This window comes from Sus scrofa, chromosome 6 (assembly GCF_000003025.6).
Source record: "Sus scrofa isolate TJ Tabasco breed Duroc chromosome 6, Sscrofa11.1, whole genome shotgun sequence".
Classification (NCBI taxonomy): Eukaryota; Metazoa; Chordata; class Mammalia; order Artiodactyla; family Suidae; genus Sus; species Sus scrofa.
The window spans coordinates 37,934,903-37,958,376 of NC_010448.4; the positions used below are offsets into that span (position 1 = coordinate 37,934,903).

At 41.8% G+C, this 23,474-nt stretch overlaps 2 protein-coding genes across 3 annotated transcripts in view; one reads left to right on the forward strand and one right to left on the reverse strand.

Annotated features, from left to right (window-relative positions):
- Positions 1-9,048, reverse strand: ORC6 (origin recognition complex subunit 6). Of its 2 annotated transcripts, none has more exons than XM_021094247.1 (7): positions 8,664-9,048; positions 7,143-7,272; positions 5,341-5,504; positions 5,057-5,146; positions 2,905-3,017; positions 2,022-2,090; positions 1-564 (listed from the first exon to the last, which is right to left on the reverse strand). In XM_021094247.1, the coding sequence occupies exons 1-7, from the start codon at positions 8,726-8,728 to the stop codon at positions 437-439; spliced, it is 759 nt and encodes a 252-aa protein (XP_020949906.1). In that variant the 5' UTR covers positions 8,729-9,048; the 3' UTR covers positions 1-436. The 2 variants fall into 2 exon arrangements, with proteins under 2 accessions (XP_020949906.1, XP_020949907.1); XM_021094248.1 differs by having other exon boundaries at positions 7,143-7,314.
- Positions 9,197-23,474, forward strand: part of VPS35 (VPS35, retromer complex component) — a 32,993-nt gene continuing 18,715 nt past the window's right edge. Inside the window, exons 1-5 of the mRNA XM_021094246.1 lie at positions 9,197-9,296; positions 18,531-18,629; positions 20,694-20,790; positions 21,314-21,437; positions 22,573-22,755. Coding sequence (XP_020949905.1) covers positions 9,294-9,296; positions 18,531-18,629; positions 20,694-20,790; positions 21,314-21,437; positions 22,573-22,755 — 506 coding nt within the window. The 5' untranslated portion in view covers positions 9,197-9,293. The remainder of the gene's footprint in view (positions 9,297-18,530; positions 18,630-20,693; positions 20,791-21,313; positions 21,438-22,572; positions 22,756-23,474) is intronic.

Below are 23,474 nucleotides of genomic sequence, written 5' to 3' on the forward strand. Positions count from 1 at the left end.
TGCATATAAAAAGAACATTTATTAACTTAGGTTGTACCATATATTGATTTAGTCAAACCAAGAGATTTACACAAAAACTTAAGTAAAATCTTTAAGACTCCACTCAGACTGAATTTCACATTCTGGATAGGACAGCAAACTATCTTTGGCTTAAAACAAAGCAAAAAAGCAAAATGGCTCCCATTACATTTTGTAGGAGAGCACAGACCTGTGCGGAGCCAAGGCTAACCTAACCAGGCACTGCAGCTGAGCTAATGAATTTGTTGCTCATTTCAGAACCAGCCTGCTCAGCCCTAATGCTGGCTTCTTTGCTATTAAGGCAAGAGTCTTAGGATCCTTGTTCTAAAAGTTCAAAGAAAATTCCAAAGCCCTCCACATGTTCCTTGAGGTGGCAGATGCATTCGGTTTGCCGTACAAGGTAGCCTGGAAGCTGAAATTACTCTGTTGTAGCCTTTTGTGCTTTGGCAGCATTTTCCAAGATTTTCCTTTTCCATTCTTCATAATCCTGTGTCACATCTTCGTCTTTTTGTGATTTATGTGGGATCTCTACTATATTCTCTGTTTCTATGGGAGAAAAAAATTTTAATGTTTCAAAATCCTTATGTTTACTAATAAGCAAGAAAAAAGTAAGCTTGTTGGAGTTCCCACTGTAGTGCAGTGGGTTAAGAATCTGACTAGCTGCTTGGGTCACTGAAGAGGCACAGGCTCAATCCTGGCCTGATGCAGAGCAGTTAAAGGATCCAGCATTGTTGCAGCTGTGGCTTGGATTCAATTCCTGACCCGGGAACATCCATAGCCACAGGTGTCGCCATTAAGAAAAAACCTAAGCTTGTTTATTTAATTAATTAATTTTTTGATTTTTAGGGCCGCCTGCAGCACATGAAAGTTCCCAGGCCAGGAGTCGAATCAGAGCTATAGCTGCTGGCCTATGCCACAGCCACAGCCATAGCCACAGCCATGCGGGATCCGAGCCACATCTGCAACCTACACCACAGCTGATGGCAATGCTGGATCCTTAACCCACTGAGTAGGGCCAGGGATCAAACCCAGATCCTCACGGATACTAGTCGGATTTGTTTCTGCTGAGCCACTATGGGAACTCCCTAAGCTGGTTTACTTTAAAATGTCTATTTTAATTAAGGGACTAGGGAATAAGACACCAAAATGAAAAGTGGAAACAGAAGCTAACACATTGGTTTTTCACTCTCGCTTACACTCCAAGCATCCAAGACATTGTGATGATAGCAAACATTTACCAAGCACTGAACGAAGTACTTCAACTCTCACAACTGAGAAATAGGTGTTACTCACTTGTAGAGATTAAGAAAATAAAGTTTATAGAAATCGTCACTTTCCTAAAGTCAAGTGGCCAGTAGGTGGTAAAGCAGGACCTAAGCAGTTTGGCCTCTGATGTATTCTTTTTTTTTGGCCTTGCTCCCTGCATACAGAAATTCCTAGGTCAGGATTCAAACCTGAGCCACAGCAGTGACCCCAGCTGTTGCAGTGACAACACTGGATCCTTAATTTGTGGCACCACAACCCTGCCTCTGATGTATTCTTTTTTTTGTTTGTTTGTCTTTTTAGAGCCACACCTGCAGCATATGGAAGTTCCCAGGCTATGGTTCTAATCAGAGCTGCAGCTGCCAACCTAGGCCACAGCCACATTCTGAGCTGCGTCTGCAAACTTACACCACAGCTCACGGCAATGCCAGATCCTTAATCCACTGAGTGAGGCCAGAAATTGAACCAGAGTCCTCATGGATGCTAGTCAGATTCCTTTCCACTGCACCCAAGGGGAACTCCTTAGATGTATTCTTAACTACACAATACTTCTATAAACTTCTACTTGAAGACTGGAAAACTGGTCTTATCAAATGATTAACTGTCAGGATTTAGTTAAAATCTGACTCTTTGACAAGGCAAGCTATTAAAGCAGCACAGGGTGGTTCACTGCATTAAACTCACTGTACATTAATCCCATTGTACTAATTTCAATGTTCATCTGGTATTAGCATGCTCACCCTTTGCTGGAGGTTCAACCACTGTCTTCTTTTTCTTCCGTGGGGGAGTGGCTGAATCTTCAGGCTCTCCTTTAGGGAAAAAAGTATCATCAGCGTTCATTTTTTTCCTATTTTCAATTTTAGTTTGGAGGCATATTTTGGGTCACGAATAGAAATTAGATATTTTGACTGACCAAATACTAGAATAAGGAGAAGGCAAATGATCTTGTTCTTCTCTTTTCTTCAGCTTTTCTTATCAGACTTAAGAATCATTTCTATTCTAGTACACGGAGGCTGGCATTTAACATTGGAGCATATTAACAGAGAATCTATTTTCTAGCATGAATTCACAGAATCACAGGGCTTTTCTTAAAATTTATTAAGCTACTTTATTTGAAAAATAGAAAAAACAATTTTCTCACTAAAAATTTATCTTGTCTACATTATTTTTTTTCTGCTTTTTAGGGCTGTACCTGTGGCATATGGAAGTTCCCAGGCTAGGGGTTGAATCCGAACTGCAGCTGCTGGCCTATGCCATAGCTACAGCCACATGGGATCCGAGCCGTGTCTGCAACCTACACCACTGGTCATAGCAACGCTGGATCCTTCCCCACTGAACGAGGCCAGGGATTGAACCCGCATCATCATGGATCCTAGTTGGGTTCATTAACCACTGAGCCATGAAGGGAACTTCTATCTCATCTAGGTTAAATTTAGAATTCAGAAAGCAGCTAGTGTGGAGTTCCTACTGTGGCACAGTCAGTTAAGAACTTCCATATGCCATGAGTACGGCCATTAAAAAAAAGAAAGAATGTAGCTATTTATAGGTTTGAAAATATTTGACTTTTACCAGCAGGTTTACATTTTCGGATGACATGATCCGAACCATGGGATAAATACTCACTGTCGATCTGCTGCCCAATCTTCTCTAATTGTTTACAGAGTCGATCAAATATGGCTTTTTTTACACCAGATGTGGCTGTCATTTTATTTTTGTCCACCTTCAGCTTTAGAATCCTATGAAAGAATTTAATAAATTAATCTTCTTAAGATCAGTACAGTTATCTTCTTTGTGCAACCAGCTATCAACTTGTTTCCTTTCAACTCATGCTTTATGAAGAGCCCACAACTGTCTAGTTTTCCTTTACTTTAAACATATATATCATTAGCTACAACCATGCAAATTTGCCTTTTAAAGTTATTTATTTAGGTATTTATTGGACTGTGAGTAAAATGCACATGAGATCTGTTATGAAAAAAACAGGCTACACTGAAGTTCCCGTCGTGGTGCAGTGGTTAATGAATCCGACTAGGAACCATGAGGTTGCGGGTTCGATCCCTGGCCTTGCTCAGTGGGTTAAGGATCCGGCATTGCCATGAGCTGTGGTGTGGGTCGCAGACGCCGCTTGGATCCCGTGTTGCTGTGGCTCTGGCGTAGGCCGGTGGCTACAGCTCTGATTGGACCCCTAGCCTGGGAACCTCCATATGCGTGGGAGCGGCCCAAGAAAAGGCAAAAAGACAAAAAACAAACAAACAACAAAAAACCACCCAAACAAACAGGCTACATAAAAGACATTTGCTATAGTGCTTCATGCCTTATAGAGCTCTTTCTAGTAAATCTCAGATGTTACTAATTGCTGAATGACAATTATAGCATTTTTAAGTGTTCAACTTGCTTTTACCCATGATATTTACATTTATACTACATGAATATAAACCATCCTCTCCTCCAAAAAAAAAAAAAAAAAAAAAAAAAAAAATCCCTAACAAAACTCTACGAGAACCACTCATGAAAAATTCAAAACAAACTTCTTATTCACAATAACAGCCCCATTCAAATCTTTTTTTTTTTGCTTAGTGAAACTTGGTTTCAAAAGTGAAGTTATTTGTCAATACTGTTTTTGTTGTTTTCTTTTTATTTTGTCTGCACCTGTGGCATACAGAAGTTCCTGGGGCCAGGGATTGAACCCATGCCACAGTAGTAACCAGAGCCAAAGCAGTGACAACATGGGATCCTTAACCCGCTAAGCCACCGAGAAACTTCAATACTGTTTTCTACAATAACAGCCACACTCCCTCCACACACCTTTGTTGAATTAAAGGGACATTTTCTATGGAGGCTAATTAATCCCTAATAGTAGCTAATAGAGCCAAACATACCAAAATGAGTGGTTAGGTAGTAAGAAACCTATTCTTTAAGGGCCAGCTACACTTTGTTTTCTCAAGTGTTTTCTGGCAAGATAAAACAAGACAATTTCAGGAGTTCCCGTCGTGGCGCAGTGGTTAACGAATCCGACTAGGAACCATGAGGTTGTGGGTTCGGTCCCTGCCCTTGCTCAGTGGGTTAACGATCCGGCGTTGCCGTGAGCTGTGGTGTAGGTTGCAGACGTGGCTCGGATCCCGCGTTGCTGTGGCTCTGGCGTAGGCCGGTGGCTACAGCTCTGATTCAACCCCTAGCCTGGGAACCTCCATATGCCGTGGGAGCGGCCCAAGAAATAGCAACAACAACAACAACAAAAAGACAAAAGACAAAAAAAAAAACAAGACAATTTCAGACAAAAATAACAATTACTACTATTTCCAGGGTAACATTTCAGTAAACACATAGATAAACCCCAAAGATTCAAAGTAAGAATTTATCTAAAGGCTTTATAAGTTACTTAAAAAAAAGTAGCAATCAGTACTTTAAAAAATATATATAACTGGAAAATTGCAAACCACTGTTTTAATGACAAATTTCACTGCTTATAAAAGGCAGACCCTGAAATCAGAATATCCATATATATGTGATATATACATATACACATGAACACACACACACAGCTGTTTATATAATGTATATATACAGCTCACACTTGGCATGTGGACTTCAGGCAACACTAGTTCCAAGTTACTGGCTCTACTGTAGGAGGAAGAATAGTCGCTTGGCCACTACTCCTAATGTTATTTAGGAATATATGCTCTGAGTTGAAATCAACAAAATTAGAGGTATTCTTTGGAAATGAGAAATTTATTTATAAATATGGACTTCTCTGAATGTTAAAAGGAAAACTTACTTGCATGCTGAAAGTAATGCAGCAGTGGTGAAAAGCGGTCTGGATAAGTCGAGATCCACGTGCTGTGTCTGTGGAAGACTGGACTCATAGCTAAGAGAAAGCAGTATGTGCTGAGTTATTAGAAAATATTTCAAAGGGACTGAAAATGCAAACAAGAACTTATAAACTATTTAAATGTATAAGAGATGCATTCTGTCACTTTAGCATATTAGCTATTTCTTAAGACTGACAATTAACATTCTGCTTTATGTATCAGTATTGATTTTCAATTATATGCCTCATACCTTTGCAGTATCTTTGAAGCCATGTTCACTGCTTCCGTACAGCTAAACTGTACAGCTAGGTCTCTTATTCCAATATTTGAGTTCAGGCCAAGTAAATACTCAAAAGATTTAAGACAGTTCTGATACATCTTCTTGTTCAAACCAGAAAGTTTAATTAAATAAGCCTTAGAAAGGGGAAAAACAGGAATCATAAAAATCATAAGTGCTCTATATTAGTACCTTCAAACACTCCTTTAATAAGTAAACTTTTATTTATTTATTTATTTTTGGTCTTTTTGCCTTTTCTATGGCCGCTCCCACAGCATATGGAGGTTCCCAGGCTAGGGGTCAATTGGAGCTGTAGCTGCATCCAAGCCGCATCTGTGACCCACACCACAGCTCACGGCAACACCGGATCCTTAACCCACTGAGCAAGGGCAGGGATGGAACCCGCAACCTCATGGTTCCTAGTCAGATTCTTTAACCACTGGGCCACGATGGGAACTCCATAAGTAAACTTTTTAAAATTAATTATTTCTGTGGCAGGTCGCTCTACCTAAAGGTTTAGCTTCATGTAGTCAAAAACTAGTAATCATGTCAGGCAAGTTAAGTACTGCTTGCTCACAAGAAACTCACACTATAAAAAGCAGTCATGCATGTGCACAGATAATTTAAACTATAATCCAGTGTAGCCAAGCTGTGAATAAAAAAATAGGAGGTGCATATATGGTCACTTGTTTCAGCAATGGTGCCAATTCACTGGGAAAATGAAGGAGGGAAGTTGCCAGAGTGGGTGGTTGGGTGTGTGGAACAAGGAAAGGGAGAGGAGAGGGACCCTGAGAGAGAAACGGGAGGATCCACAATTGAGGGACACCAGCTATGCCTGGGCAGACAAAGCTTAATGAAGGATGTAACAGGGTCATTTTAAGACAAACAGGAGCTTGCAAGGAAAGAATTCCAGGTTGAAAAAATGGGGGGATTGCATTTACAAAGTCATAACTCATTAAAGTGCATGGTCTGTTAATGAATAGTGTGGCTTCAGGATAGGGTTTAAGAGGGGTGGGAGAACTGGATGGTGATGGGGAGCCAACCCTTTGAGAGCCAATGGTGTTTGGTATTTTTTTTTTTTTTTTTTTTGCCATGCTTGTGTCATATGCAAGTTCTTGGTCCGGAACTGAACCTGTGGCACAGTAGTTACCTCAGCTGCTGCAGGGACAACGCCAGGTCCTTAACCTGGTGCACCACAAGAGAACTCCAAGCCAATGGTGTTTTGAATGGCACCATTTAATCAGTGTACCATTATATAACAGGTACTGTGTTACAGGTGTTACATATAGTACTGTAAGGATGTGTTTCATCCTTACAGTAATCCAGTGAAATGGATATTCTTACCCCCAATTTATGAATGAGGAAACTGGAGACTCAGAGCAGGTAACTGGTGGTGTTGAGTTTTGGTCTCAACCTCTAAGCCTTGCTGACTCCACAGCTTGTGCTCTCACTCACTGTGACATTCAAAAATAATACATGGGTTTTAAAGTATGTGCTTTAGGAGGATGATGCCAGTGGCAGTGTAGAAGATGGCTTTGCGTAAAGAGGTGCTCGGGGAAACTAGATAGTAAAGAGTAAAGAGCACATGACAAAAACTAGTTTTTCCCAAACTTGACAAAATGATTCTAAAGTTCATCTAGAATAACATATGTGACTAGCCAAGAAAATTCTAAAACACAAGTTTTGATGGGATCTAGTCAAACCAAAAATTACAAAGTATGGTTAAACTTCAGTGTTGCACTAGAGCATTCAGACATGCAGTGGGACCTACTTACCCTGTCCAAGGGGCACTTCATGCAGGAAGCTGCAAGGTCCAGGCACATGACTGCATTGCTGGTTTCTGTGGTATGTGCAGACAGGCCAATACACTTCACGTGGGACAGTCGCAAGTACTCCTCTGCTTTCCTGAGCAACATTTTTTTTATTTTTTAGGGCCGCACCTGTGGCCTATGGAAGAACTTCTGAAGTTCTTTTGGCTAGGGGCCAAACCCAAATTGCAGCTGCTGGCCCACACCACAGCCACAGCAGCATGGGATCCAAATCTGTGACCTACACCACTGCAACGCTGCATCCTTAACCCACTGAGTGAGGCCAGGGATTGAACCTGCGTCCTTATGGGTACTAGTTGGATTCGTAACCCGCTGAGCCACAACAGAACTGCCTCCTGAGCAACATATTCACTAAAATTCTTATCTAGAAGTTTGGCCCTGCACTTTGGTAAACAATTAATTCAGCCTGGTGACTTCGCTGTGAGCCTAAGTCCTGTGCGAGTTTATTTGGGGCTGGGAAAGAAAGTCCTATCCTTTAGGGGAGGACAGGATTCTATAAGACAGAACAAGCTCTCTGACTACAGACACGACTGTGCTGAAGTTCTTTCAGGTAAAAGTTCTTGAAATCCTCCAAAAAACAACACTTCTCTCAGCCTTCCGTTTCTGGAAAAAGCATGAATTGTTACAGAGACAGGCAGGTGAGGCCAGGGTTCTGCCTTCCTCTGAATCAGTAGTTCTCAAACTTTAGTGTACAAGTCAGCCACCCTGGGGCTTATGAAAACACACTGCTGGATCCCAGACCCAGAGTTTCTGATCAGTAGGCCTGGGGAGGGGGGGGTTGGGGAGAGGCAAGCGTCAAGAAGATACTGATGCTGCTGGTCCAAGGACCACACTTTGAGAACCACTGTGCTAAATGATTACGAGTCCAGGAGGTCATACTTTTAATCTTTTAATAAGTCCTCCTTCCCTTTCCTCACCTAACTGACAGCCCAGGAACTAGGCCTAGTCGGGCCCTTCAGTTTAGCTACCATACTTTATTTCCAACTCCGGATCACGCTAAAATCCTTCCCACCCGAGGACTTTAGCACAGGTTGCTGCCTCTGCCGGCCTCTCCCCACATCTTCCCGGGGCCGGCACCTTCTATCATTCGGGTCTGGGTCTCAGCGCAAATGACATCCCTCCGTGGCTTTCCCGCAAGTTTTCCGCCCCACCGCCAGCTTCGTTTTCGGCGTTGTCGTTGCCAATAAAGACACAGCCCTCCATGGGTTCTGTATCCAGTCTACCTGCCTCAACGCCGTCAACAGACCCTCCGTAAGTTTGCGTAACGACCCAAGTTCTCCGCTTCTCTCCTTTTCCCCACTGTGCAGCCCCCAGATCCAGGACGTCTACACTCGCGCCCTTCCGGCCACCTCCACTGCCGGGAGGCTTTTCTTGAAGTAGGGCCTAAATCCCGCCTTCGCGCGAGAAAGGCCGGGGCCTGGTCCGAGGAGAGCGCAGGGCCTCTAGGGCGTGCGCGGCTGGACTCACCTCAGCACCTCCGGCTCGGCAATGCCCAGGCGCGGGGCTAAGCGCCGGATAAGACCAGAGTCCATGGCGCCAACAAGAACCACTCCCGCAAACAGCTGCGACACTACGAAACCCGCGCGCAGACACCGCGCCCGCCTGTGGGGGCCGGGCCCTAGCGCCCCGCTGCATCTGGATTGGTCCAGAAGAACAGTTAAGGCCGCCTCGCACGCCAATCCTGGTATTTCTTCTGCGCATGCGCGCTGCGAGTGCACGCTCCAAGGCAGAAAGTGAATGAGGTCGGGCGGCTCCCACTTCTTCCATTCCTCCCTTCTTGACAGACTCAAACCCTGCCTTTCACTCTTGCTGTCTCCTTCCCGCAGGAGAGATTCCCCGCTACTCTGCACTGCCCCGCCCGCCACACACTGTGGAGAGACTGGCTGGAACCTAAGTCCATCAGTCTAGCGTAAAGTGACAAGGGCCAATAAATACGCGAAACTCGAGGTTCCTAGAAGCCGGCCAATAGAGGAGCCGCCTGTAGGGTTCGAAGGCGGAGCTGGAGGGGGCGGGGCTTGGAGGGGCCGCAGAGTCACCTGACCGCGGGAGGCTCCGCGCGGGGTGGGTGCTGCTTGCTGCAGGCTCAGGGGAGTCGCCATGGTGAGTGCTGAGGGGCAGCGGGCCCGGGGCCAACCCTTTTCCCAGCCCCTGCTCGCTCCCACCACCCTGGAGCCCTGCGAGCTCAGTCGGGGCCCCGCGGCCTGATCGGGGCTAATACCAGCCTGGCTTGGCCTGTGGGATAGGGGACAGCCCGGGGAAGGCCGCAGACGGGTTGATCCGGGCCCGGGTGGGTGGGTGCGGCGCCTGGCCGCTGCCGTTGCTCTTTGAGGGGCTGTCTCAGCTCCTTGCCTGTGGGGGTCCCGGAAGGCCACCGCCCCGCCTTGAGGGGATCCCGAATACCGGGTCTGGAAGTCTGGGTGGAACGGGGGCGTGCGGAGGGCCTGAGGCTCAAAGGTGGGGTTGGGACCCGCCCAAAGGCTGCTTCCTTGCTGGCGTTTCCACCTTTGTGCCTGGTAGTGCTTTCTTGTCCCTTTCGTGTGCAAGGAATACCTTCCGGAGGGGCCATGATGGTGCCCTGGCCTTTCTCGGCCTCATAGCCCCCTGCAGTGTATGTTAGCGAATTCTAGGGACTCGCTTACGTGAATTTCCTGGAAGGACTCATGCTATCTGATATGCTTTCATTCTGAGAGACGGAAAGGAGACTGTTGTTTCCTTTAACATTTGTTCATTGGGCGCTCTGGCTCTCTTTCTGAGTTCCCCATTGATGAAATCCAAGTATTTTACTTACTGGAAGTGGGCATTCTCCTTAGCGCCTCTCCGTGATGGCATCAAGTCTGGCTTTTGGCCCGTGAGCTTGAACTTCCTCAAAATGTGAATCTTTGTGTCTAGTTTCCACAAAGGCAAGTTGTCACTTGCATTTTATTAACGCTTGACATAGTCTGCACCATGTAAGTAATGTTTTTGGATGTTGGTGTACAGTATGTCAGGTTTAATTATCTCACTATTCACTTTATATAGTCAGGCTTCTGGAAACCTGTAAGCCTGGAGACAGGCTTCACTTTAAATGTGTCAATTCCAAAAAGCAGTATTAAATGTTTGACATATATTACTTTCATATAATTTGATGTCATACAAAGTGATTTTGCTTATTTCTCAGAATTTTTAGTTGGGAATTGATATAGGAATGCTGCAAAAATTAAATTAGGACAAATGTTTGTTTCTCAACACTCAATCTACGACATTTATAGGGTTTCATAATCAGAGTATTTAACTGATGTTCTACTATAGGTCTTGGTTATGTGTTGGATGAACCAATTTGAAGCAATGAGCCAGACACAGAGTTCTGTCCTCATGAATTTTATGGGCAACAAAAACTTGAGGAGCAGACTCGTCATAGCCACTGTCTTTGTGACTTGGGCAAGTCACTCGATCTTCTTTGAGTCTCACTTTTATATCTGAAAACAAATGTTGGCCTCTTGGGCCTTTCCCAATCCTAAAATTTTAGGATCCAGTTCAATTCCTCATTCATCTTATATGCTTTCCAGGCTGGGCACTGGAAACTAACCCTTGCTTTCAAAGAACTTAAGAGTCTAGCAGGGAAGACATGCTTGTGGAATTTAATGTAATACAGTCATTACTAGCCCTGTCATCTTAGTGTTGTGAGGGCAAGGAGGAAGAGAGTTCTACCTGGGGAGCTCATCTTCTGAGACCCTGAAGAAGGTGAGCAGAAATTCTCCAGGTGGAGAAGAAAGTGTATTGCCAGTAGGGCAAGCTGGAGAAGTGAATGCTCATGGTGTATTCCTGGGGAAACTTACTGGTAAATGGAATTGGAGACACTTGAGTATTAAAATTATGTTTGGATGTTCTCATCCCTTCATCATCCTTAGTTCTCCCTAGCAATAGTTCAATTGCTATTTTGGTGCCTTATTTTAAAAATAATACTTTCATTAACATAATGAAATTCTGTACTTTAGTGAGACTATTTTCATTTTACAGTTGATTTGCATTGCGTTGTTAGATTACATCTACAGCATATAGCGGAGGGATTGATGAACAAAAAAGTTTCTAGGATGGGTGGGGATAATTGCTGGTATCTAAGGGGAATATAATAATAATGGTAACACTTATGGGAAGTTCTTATTACCAAGTGCTAAGCACTTCTGGGGCTTTGTTTGTGTCATTTCATTTATTACTCATAACAGTGATAGAAGTGCTCATATTATTCCTATATGATACAAGAGGAAAGGAAAGCACATTGAATGGAGAATCGTTTTTGACCTTTGTTTTCTTGCACCTTTTAACTTTGTAAACTTGGAAGGGCTGTTTGGCTTGGGTCTCAAGCTCAGATGGGCCTTGACTCTGTAGTATTTCCATTTTTCTGTGATGTATGTTGCTGCTACATACAGAGTCATTTTGTAAATGGAGAACCACATTGGGTACCTGGCATGTGTGGTTTTGGGGGGTATTTTTGGCCACATCCTCAGCATGTAGAAGTAGGTTCCTGGGCCAGGGATCAAACCTACACCAGCAGCAACCCAAACTGCTGCCGTGACAATGCCAGATCCTTAACCTGCTGAGCTACAAGGAAACTCCTGGCTCATGTTAGTGAGAGTATGTTCATGTTATGACTAACACTGTTCTGTGTGACACTTCCCAGGATGTGTCTAGATGCTCCCTTAGAATAGCCATTTGTCCAATAACTACATTGTCTTAAAAAGTAATAAGTAAAAATACATTTATTTATCATAGCGTTATCTCTTCATTTGAAGCCTACTAATAAATCTATAATTTTCTACTTTTTATATATGTTTCTATTAATTTTAAACCCAGTTGATACAAAGTTGAAAATTTTTGCTAGTGTTTGTTTATAGAAGATTGACTCTAGTCAATTCTATATAAACATTTTTGAATTGTTTGCAGTCTCTTTATAACCACAGTTTTATTTGCTATATAATAAACAACAGATAAATGGAGAAACCCAATGGTGTATCCACACAATGGAATATTATTTATCCTTAAAAAGGAAGGAAATTTTGACAGTGGCTACAACATGGATGATCCTTGAGGATATGCCAAGTAAAATAAGCCAGGCACAAAAGGACAAATGTTGTATTCCACTTAAATGAAGTCCTAGAGAAGTCAAACTCCTGGAGAAAGTAAAATGGTGGTTGCCTGGGATGGGAGTGGGGGGATGGGGAGTTACTGTTTAATGGGCCCAGAGTTTCCTTTTGGAAAGATGAAAAAGTTCTAGAGATAAATGATGATGAGGACTGTAAAACAGTGTGGATGTACCAAATGCCACTGAACTGTACACTTAAAAATGGTCAAGATGGCAAATTTTACGTTATATATGTTTTTCCAGAATAAAAATTATAAAAATGTCCTGCTCATCTCTAAGTTGTCCATCTAAGCCTAATGAAATTAGGTATTAAGTATTGTTAAGTATTACTGCTTATCTCTAAGTTGTCCACCTAAGCCTAATGAAATCCATTGATTCTGATCATTGTTAAATCTATTGCATCTAGAGGTAAAAAGGCAAAAAAAAATCAAAACTATAGCTTGGTCTCACTGAAGTTCCCAGAGGACCACCCCATGATGAATAGTGAATTTCATTAAGTCAGAATCCTTAAGTGCTCATATCCTCCTTGTCTCTGAGACCAACATTTTACACTTATAGTTTTGTTGTATAAATTAGTCTTCTCTTTAATTTGACTGTTTCTTCGAAACTTATCTATGCTTATGAAGAAGTGTGGTCACAGAGAAACTCAGTTTAATAGAGTTTGCTACAGGAAAAAATAAAGAGATGCTTAGCATTGCCTATTCAATTAATGTTTTCGCTTTCCAAAATTAGACCAGCAAGTATTCAATTTTTATAAACTCTTCTAGTTCTGAAGTGGGTTTTAATGTTTTTTTTTTTTTTAATCTTGAAATTAAGTGTTGTTTTGAGTATCTTCATAATGGAGCAGATCAGATTTAACTTTCATGTTTATAAGTCCTTGCCTTCCAGCTTTCCCAGTTTATTTTATGAGGCATTCTATCATAAGTCATTTTATTTAAGAAAGTGAAGTTCACATAACATAAAATTAACCACTTTAAAATGAACAATTCAGTGGCATTTAGTATATTCACAGTGTTGTATGACTACCATCTCTGTCTAGTGTCAGAACATTTTTATGACCCAGAAGGAAACCCTGTACCCATCAAGCAGTTAGTCATTCACTCTCCCTCCTGGTAACTTATTGCTGGTCTGCTTTTTTGGGGGAGAGGGTGGCATCTGGAAGATCCTGGACTAGGTATTGAACCTGTGCCACCGTAGCACCCAAGCCACTGCAGTGACAATGCCAGATCCTCAACCTGCTATGCCACAAGGGAACTCCTGTTTTCTATTTCTGTGGATGATTTACCTATCTTGAATACAAGCATACTGCATTTTATTGTGCTTTGCTTTGTTGTGTGTGTATGTATGTGTGTGTTTTTAAACAAATTGAAGATTTGTGGCAACCGTGCATCTGGCAGATTTGTTGGTACCATTTTTCTAACATTTGCTCACTTCATGTCTTTGTGTCACATTTTGGTAATTCTCACAATATTTCGAACTTTTTCATTATTATAGTTGGTACAGTAATCATTGATCTTTGATGTTGCTGTTTTTGGGCTATACAAACTGCCTGTGTAAGTCAGCGAACTTAATTGATCAGTACTGTGTGTGTTCTGACTGCTCCACTGCCAGCTGTTCTTGTTACTGTCCCTCTCCTTGGCTTCCCTATTTTCTGAGACACAACAATATTGAAGTTGGTTCAGCTAATAGCCCTGCAGTGGCCTCTCAGTGTTCAAGTGAGAGGAAGAGTCGCATGTTCTCACTTTAAATCAAAAGCTAGAAGTGGAGTTCTTCTTGTCATGGTGCAGCGGAAGTGAATCTGACTAGGAACCATGAAGTTTCGGGTTTGATCCCTGGCCTTGCTCAGTGGGTTAAGGATCCACTGTTGCTGTGAGCTATGGTGTAGGTTGCAGACTCGGCTTGGATCTGGGGTTGCTGTGGCTCTGGCGAAGGCCAGCAGCCAACAGTTCCGATTAGACCCCTAGCCTGGGAACCTCCATATGCCGTGGGTGTGGCCCTAAAAAGCAAAAAGACAAAAAAAAGAAAAGAAAAAGAAAAGCTATAAATGATTAAGCTTAGCAAGGAAAGCATGTGAAAGTTGAAATCAGCTAAAAGCTCAGTCTCTTTCACCAGTTAGTCAAGTTATGAATGCAAAGCAAAGTTCTTGAAGGAAAATTAAAATTGCTACTTCATTAAACATGAGTGATAAGGCAAAACAGCCTTCTGGAGAAGGTTTTAGTGGTCTGGATAAGTGGTTTAACCAGCCACAGCATTTCCTTAAACCAAAGCCTGATCCAGACCAGTGCCCTCTCTTCAATTCTCTGAAGGCTTAGAGAGGTAAGGAAGCTGCAGAAGAAAAATCAGAGCTAGCAGAGGGTGGTTCATAAGGTTTAGGGAAAGAAGCTCCTCTATAACATAAAAGTGCAAGGTGAAGCAGCAAGTGCTGATGCAGAAGCTATAATCCAAAAGGTCTAGATAAGATAATTGATGAAGGTGGCTACACTAAACAGATTTCATTATAGACAAAACAGCCTTATATTGGAAGAAGATGCTACCTAGGATTCGTAGCTAGAGGGGAGAAGTCAACGTCTGGCTTCAAAGTTCAGGCTGACTCTCTTTTTAGGGGCTAATGCAGCTGGTAACATTGTAAGTTGGAATCAACACTCATTTACTATTCCTAAAATCCTGAGGTCCTTATGAATTATGGGTCTGTGCCCGTAAATGAAAAAACAAAGCCTGGATGACAGCACATCTGTTCACAACGTGGGTTACTGAATATTTAGAGCCTGCTGTTGAGACCTACTGTTCCGAAAAAGATTCCTTTCAAAATAGTAATGCTCAGTGGCAGTGCACATTAGTTACCCAAGAGCATGAATGGAAATATACAAGCAAGATTAATATTGTTTTCATGCCTGCTAACATATCCATGGTGTAGGCTGTGGATCAAAGAGTCATTTCAGCTTTCAGGCCTTATCACTTAAGGAATACATTTCATAAGGCTATAGCTGCTATGGCAGGTAGTGATTCCTCTGATAAATCTGGGTCAAGTAAATTGAAAACCTTTTGGAAAGGACTCACCATTCTAGAAGCCATTAAGAACATTTGTGATTCATGGGAAGAGGTCAGAATATCAGCATCCACAGGAGTTTGGAAGAGGTGATTTCAGCCTTCATGGATGACCCTCCTGGGTACAAGATTTCAGTGGAGGAAGTAACTGAAGATGTGTTGGAAATAGCAAGAGAACTAGAATCAGAAGTGGAGCCTGAAGATGTGGCTGAATTCCTGTAATCTCCTTTAATGGACCTTACGGATGAGTAAACAAAGTGATTTGTTTATTTGTTTCCTTCCTTCCTTCCTTCCTTCCTTCCTTCCTTCCTTCCTTCCTTCCTTCCCTCCCTCCCTCCCTCCCTCCCTCCCTCCTTCCTTCCTTCTCTCTCTCTCTCTCTCTCTCTCTCTCTCTCTTTCTATCAGGGCTGTACCCGCTGCATATGGAGGTTCTCAGGCTAGGGGTTGAATTGGAGCTGTAGCTGCCAGCCTTCATCACAGCCACAGCAATGCAGGATCCAAACCACATCTGCAACCTACACCACAGCTCTTGGCAACACCAGATCCTTAACCCACTGAGCGAGGCCAGGGATCGAACCTGTGTCCTCATGGATGCTAGGATGCTAGTCAGATTTGTTTCTGCTGAGCCATGAAGGGAACTCCCTAAGAAAGTGGTTTCTTGAGATGGACACTACTCTTTTTTTTTTTTTTTTTTTTTTTTTTTTTTTTTTTTGTCTTTTGTCCTTTTAGGGCCGCACCAGCAGCATATGTAGGTTCCCAGGCTAGAGGTCTAATCAGAGCTACAGCTGGGAGCTACAGCTGCCGGCCTATGCCACAGCCACAGCCATAGCCACAACAAAGCCAGATCTGAGCTGTGCCTTCGACCTACACCACAGCTCATGGCAACGCCAGATCCTGAACCCACTGAGTGAGGCCAGGGGTTGAACCCAAAACCTCATGGTTCCCAGTCGGATTTGTTTCCACTGTGCCACAGTGGGGGAACTTCGAGATGGAAACTCCTCCTGGTGAAGATGGCAGTGAAGATTGATGAAATGACAGCAAAGGATTTACAATATTACATAAGCCTAGTTGATAAAGCAGTGCTGGATTCAAGGGGACTGACTGCAGTTTTGAAAGCAGTTCTACTGTGGGTAAATGGTATCAAACAGTATCACATGCTACATAGAAATTGTTCATGATAGGAAGAGTCAGTCGATTCGGTAGACTTCACTGTTTTATTTTAAGAAATTTCTGCAGTTACCCTGACCTTCAGCAGCCACCACCCTGATCAGTCAGCAGCCATCAACATTGTGGCAAGACCATCTACCGGCAAAAAGATAATGACTCAGTGAAGGGTTAGGTGATAGTTAGCAGTTTTTAGCGATAAATTATTTTAATATTAAGGTATGCCCATTGTTTATTTAGACTAATGCTATTGCACACTTAATAGATTAAGGTAAACATAACTTTTGTATGCATTGAGAAACCAAAAAGTTTGTGTAACTCACTTTATTGCAGTATTCACTTTATTATGGTGGTCTGGAACCAAACCTGCAGTATCTGAGATATGCCTGTATTTCATATCAGTGGGATCCTACAATAGGTAGTCTTTTGTGTCTTGTTTCTTTTACTTAGTATAATGTTTTCTAGGTTATTTCACATAGCATGTGTCAATACCTCAGACCTTATGACTGGATAATATTCCATTGTTATGTATGTACCATAGTTTGTTTATTCATCCATCTGTTGATTCTTCATTTTTAAAAATTACATGCATCATCTTGGAGTTCCCATTGTGGTTCAGTGGTTAACGAATCCAACTAGGAACCATGAGGTTGAGGGTTTGATCCCTGGCCTTGCTCAGTGGGTTAAGGATGTGGCGTCGCCGTGAGCTGTGGTGTAGGTCACAGATGCGGCTTGGATCCTGCGTTGCTGTGGCTCTGACGTAGGCCGGGAGCTACAGCTCTGATTCGACCCCTAGCCTGGGAACCTCCATATTCTTGGGGAGCAGCCCTAGAAAAGGCAAAAAGACAAAAAAATAAAAAAAATTATATACATCATCTAAAACCAGCTTATTCATTCATACAGTGAACATTTCTGAAGGATCCATTATGTGTCAGGCAATGTATTGGGTCCCAGGATGTAAAAATGGCCATCAGTGATAATTAAAATGTGATACCTGCTATAGAAGTGGTATAAACACAGTGTTTATACAACCTAAGAGATGGAGTGGTTAACTCTGCTTGGCAGGTAAATCTAATTCATTTTCCAAGCAGATTTTTTTCTTTTTTCTTTTTTTTTCTTTTTCTTTTTTTGTCTCCTTGCCTTTTCTAGGGCCGATCCTGTGGCACATGGAGGTTCCCAGGCATGGGGTCGAATCAGAGCCTATACCAGAGCCACAGCAATGCGGGATCCGAGCTGCATCTGCGAGCCACACCACAGCTCACAGCAACGCCAGATTCTCAACCTTCCAAGCAAGGCCAGGGATCGAACCCACAACCCCGTGGCTCCCAGTCGGATTCGCCAACCACTGTGCCACGATGGGAACTCCCAAGCAGATTTTTTTCTGATGGCAAAGAGAAGACTAGATATATTTTGTCCAGTATGACTGAAGATCTTTGTATCTGAAATGATAAGATCGGTTCTTGAGGAGAGTACTGTTTATGGTGTTACACTATGCGTCACACTAATTTCAACTGTTTCTAAGCTGTCTGGTCCCTTGTTATATCCTTCCTAAGGGGATCTGTGTTCTCATTAACTGGTTCCTTGGTCTGTCAAAGAATATACTAAAATGCAGATAAAAAGTAGTTTAGAGAAAAGGAGTCTTTTAGAGATTTGGGTTAGACTCTGCGTCGCAACAGATTGGTTATGTTCTAGTTGGAGTCAGAGTGTATTAGTGGAATGCAGGCAACCATTAACTACCACTTTATGTTTCTTCGAGGCCAGTCTGCTGTAGGAATGTTGAGTCCGTTTCTGAGAGAGAAGAAATTATCTGCATGTTACTTTTCAGTGACAGCCCAGCTCTCTGTTCAGTTGTCACAAATTGATACATGAATTTGAGATGTAAAACTGGAATGAACCTTGTATGAAAGCCTTGGAAGCATGAACCATGGCTGGAACTGTAGAAATAGCAGATGTGCTAGAAGAGAGTGCTAATGAGATACTAATGGGAGGATTTAAAATTCTTACAGCCTACAACACAGCAGTCACCTCAGGATGAGCAAGAAAAGCTCTTGGATGAAGCCATACAGGCTGTGAAGGTCCAGTCATTCCAGATGAAGAGATGCCTGGTAAGAATGACAGCGTGGGGGAGACAGTTGCATCTGCGTGTTCCTAAGAACGCCCGCTGTGTTTTCTAAAGTCACATAGCATCACTGCTTCTGGAAAATCTAATCTTCACTTCCAGCTTGCGCAAGCACTGCATGGAGCAATTGCAACAGATAGCACTGTTGAAATATTTACTTACGTTTATATTTATGGTTTGGGATTGTCTGTCTTCTCTACCAGAATGTAAGCTCAATGAGGATAAGAGACCCTGCTTTCTATTTACACATCACTGTGTTATCACCATACTGATATCTGACCTGAATTACCAGCCTCACTGGTTCTGAACCTCAAACCTGAGGAGTACTTGGCATGAAATGGATGCTTAATAAACACTGATTGAACAACTGCACTTAAAGGCTTTCTATTTGAATTATTTAGCTTTTCCCCCTATCTCGAGGGCTTTTATTTGTCCTGAATAGATATATTTTTTGTAGGAACTAGCTAAAAATTAAACTTACACCTATTTATGTTTTCATATTCTGAAAGGTTGGGTAGGAAATAATCTGTGTAGAAACTGTAGATTCTCTGGATTAAAATTTAAGAAATGAGGGCATTCTCATCATGGCTCAGAGGTTAACAAATCCGACTAAGATCCATGAGGATGCGGATTTGATCCCTGGCCTCACTCAGTGGGTTAAGGATCCAGTGTTGCCATGAGCTGTGGTGTAGGTCGCAGACGTAGCTTGGATCCCCAGTTGCTGTAGCTGTGGTGTAGGCCGGTGGCTGCAGCTCCGATTCGACCCCTAGCCTGGGAACTTAAATATGTCGCAAGTGTGGCCCTAAAAACGGCAAAAAATTAAGAAATGGATCTGAGTTCTCCATCTGGTTAAGGATTCGGTGTTGTCACTGCAGCAGCTTAGGTTTCTGCTCTATATTGGTTTAGATTTGATCCCTGGCCTGGGGTACTTCCACATGCCATGGGTGCAGCCAAAAAAAAAAGAAAGAAAAGAAAAGAAATGGAACCAAATAGGCTGGTACTTCAAGTTATAAGTTACTGTGTTGATGATAATAGTAATATCTTACCTTTGTTAACTGTCCTAGAGTTTCTAAAGCTTAGTAATATGCTCTTTTAACTGCTGGCATCTCTTATATTGCTTTTCTTCCAAACAAATTTGCAAAAACAAAAGTCATTGATTGGAGAAAGTGGGTGGGCATGGAGCTTGCTATTGCTTGCTTCTGTCTCTTTCTGTGTATGACTAGTGCTTCCTGCGTCTAAAGGAATTGTCTGCATTTACCTGTTAACTGGGAATAGGGTCTTTGTGAGGAGGAAAGCATACTTATAGGAACAGTCATTCCAGACATATCTGAAGATGATTTAACCTATGACTAAGCTATTGTTAGTTTAGTATCTTCAAAAGAATCAGTGTGCCAGCTTTCTTTTCTTTTCTTTTTTTTTTTTTTTTTTTTTTTTTTTTTGTCTTTTTGTCTTTTTGCCTTTTTCCAGGGCCGTTCCCAAGGCATACGGAGGTTCCCAGGCTAGGGGTCGAATTGGAGCTGTAGCCGCCGGCCTAAGCCAGAGCCACAGCAACTCGGGATCCGAGCCTTGTCTGCGACCTACACCACAGCTCACGGCAACACCGGATCCTTAACCCACTGAGCAAGGCCAGGAACTGAACCCGCAACCTCATGGTTCCTAGTCAGATTCGTTAACCACTGCACCACACTGGGAACTCCCAGCTTTCTTGATTTCAGGTAAAATGTGAATTAGTGGAGCTGCTAGTTTCATAGTTGCTAGAGGTTGTAGAGATTGGTGTTATGCCAGGAAGCTCATGGTCTTAGATATGTACGATTTGCTAAGCTTTGAAGCCCTGGTGAGGAATTATGTATCTTTTTCTTTTCAGTAAAGAGAAAGCAAGGTGAAACCAAACTCGATTTTTACGTGATTAAAACAATTTATACTGTTTAAATTAAAGGTGCTTTATACTTTTAAACTGTGTAACAGGTCCTTGATGAAAGAGTTTATATAACCAAGTTCAATGTTTATTTAAATTTAAGCGTTCTTACCAATTCTTTTGGTATTTCTGTAGGACAAAAACAAGCTTATGGATGCTCTGAAACATGCTTCTAATATGCTTGGTGAACTCCGGACTTCTATGTTATCACCAAAGAGCTACTATGAACTTTGTATCTTTTGAAAGTTGAAGAATGATCATTTTGAACATACTTTTTTCTTGATAAGGCCATATTTTATTTGTTCCTTATTTTTCTGAAATTCTCTTGTTCTTCATTGTCTTAATCAAATAGTATTCATTCTCCATGCAGATGTGCTAAATGAAAAAAAGAAAAATTTAGTGTCAGAAACCCTTTTTCTATGCTTAACTTCTTTAAGCAGGTTGTTATATTTCACTTTTCACACCCCTCCTGAAGGATATTGCTACAATTTTGTCATTCAGGACTCTGGAACGGAAAGGAATTCAGTGATTTGTCATTTCAGAACCTTTTCATCGTCTGTCAGGCTTCATCAGACATCTTAAAAACCCTTATTTTAAAGTAAGGAAAGCCCAACTGAAATTCTGTCTTCACTTAAACATGCTCTCTTCCAGGACTAACATTTAAGACATTTGCCCAGTAATTTAATATGAGTCCAACAAGTTGCAGAGTATTGCTTAGTTTGGCTTAGTTTTGAGTCCTTAATGATAATTAAAAGATATGGCTATTTCTGATGAACTGCACTACTTGGAAGTCTACCTGACAGATGAGTTTGCTAAAGGAAGAAAGGTGGCAGATCTCTATGAACTCGTGCAGTATGCTGGAAACATTATTCCAAGGCTGTAAGTTATTAAGAATCTGAGGGCTTTTGTTTCTGCCTTTCGTACTTTATCTTATATCCTTTAAAATCAGCAGCTTTTTTTTTTTCCTGTCTTTTCTAGGGCCACACCAGCAGCATATGGAGATTCTCAGGGGTCTAATCGGAGCTGTAGCTGCCGGCCTGTGTCACAGCCACAGCCACAGCAATGCCGGATCCGAGCTGCATCTGCGACCTACACCACAGCTCACGGCAATGCCGGATCCTTAACCCACTGAGTGAGGCCAGGGATCAAACCCACAACCTCATGGTTCCTAGTCGGATTCGTTAACCACTGTGCCACAACGGGAACTCCAAAATCAGCAGCTTTTTAAAAACAAATTTTAAGGTTATTTAATTTCTTACCAAATAGAAATTAACATTCTGTTAGTGATTTTTTTTAAGGTTTTAGAGTATAATTACTTTTACTTTTTATAGATTTTTGATGAACTTTGGAAGTAGAAAAAAATGGACATATTTAAATCTCTTGACTATTAGAAAAATTAATATGATACTTATAGGAGACCAAACATGCTTAAAGGTGATAATGAGATACATTAATATAAATATATACACACACACACACACACACACAGAAATATATATATATATAGAGAGAGAGAGAGAGAAAGAAATTGGGGGAGGTCAGTGAACAGTTTTATTTTATTTTTTTGCTTTTTCTTTTTTGGCTTTTTTTTTTTTTTTTTTTTTTGGCTTTTTAGGGCCGCACCTACCGCATATGGAGGTTACCAGGCTAGGGGTCAAATTGGAGCTACAGCTGCTGGCCTACACCACAGCCACAGCAGCATCAGATCCGAGCCGCATCTTCTACCTACACCACAGCTGGTGGCAACGCCAGATCCTTAACCCACTGAGCAAGGCCAGGGATCAGACCTGCAACCTCATGGTTCCTAGTTGGATTCATTTCTGCTGTGCCATGATGGGAACTCCCAACAGTTATATTTTAAATCAAATGATATTTTCTTCATCATGCAAGGGAAAACTTGATTCTTGTCTTGTTTATTTAACGTCTGTGTACAGTGTATTTGGATATAATCGAATTCTTTACCTGAATATATTCTATATATTTCTAATCAAATGTTTTCTCATAATTCCCCCAGTTACCTGCTAATCACAGTTGGAGTTGTATATGTCAAGTCATTTCCTCAGTCCAGGAAAGATATTTTGAAAGATTTGGTAGAAATGTGCCGTGGTGTACAGCATCCTTTGAGAGGTCTCTTTCTTCGGAATTATCTTCTTCAGTGTACCAGAAACATCTTACCTGATGAAGGAGAGCCCACAGAGTGAGTGGTTTTCTTTCTTGATTTAGTTCTAATGTGTTTTTCTCTGCTGTTGTAAAAGGTGTTAAAAGTATAGAAAAGTATAAAGTATAAAGAAGAAAGTAAATATTAATAATCCTCCTACCCAGAGTCAGATACTAGTAGCATTTTGTGTATAGATTTCCTTTGAGACATAAAATTCCTCAGTGTATGTGGTGTGATACAAAAATGTACGCTTATGAAAAATATGTCTGGATTATTTGAACCTGTGTTTTTCATTGAACATCATTGAGAGCATTTTTCCATTCCATTAGATATTCTTTGAAAATCTGATGTTTTGAATGACTTTTCGAAAATTGTATTGTGACGAACTCATGAAGTATACTTAACTTTTTCCACGAGCTAGCCAGATTTCATATTGTTTCTTGAATATCTATCAGTTTTCGTAATTTATCAGCTTCTAGTTACCTTAGAGTATAAGTGATTTTAATTATCTAGCCACATAAATATTAATTGTAAAACAGAAAAAAACCAAAAGCCAATCAGAGAGAGTCCTGTCTTGTCCGTGACCAGTGTTCCAGTATCCAAGTCCATTGTGCTTTCATCCCACAAAAATGGCAAATGGTCAGCCTGCTGTGGTCTTCACCCACCTTGGTGAACTATTCACATTACAGGTTCCCTAGATGGGGGAACTTCATTCCTTTTTTTTTTTAAAGGTTATTCATTTATTTGTAAGGCGTACA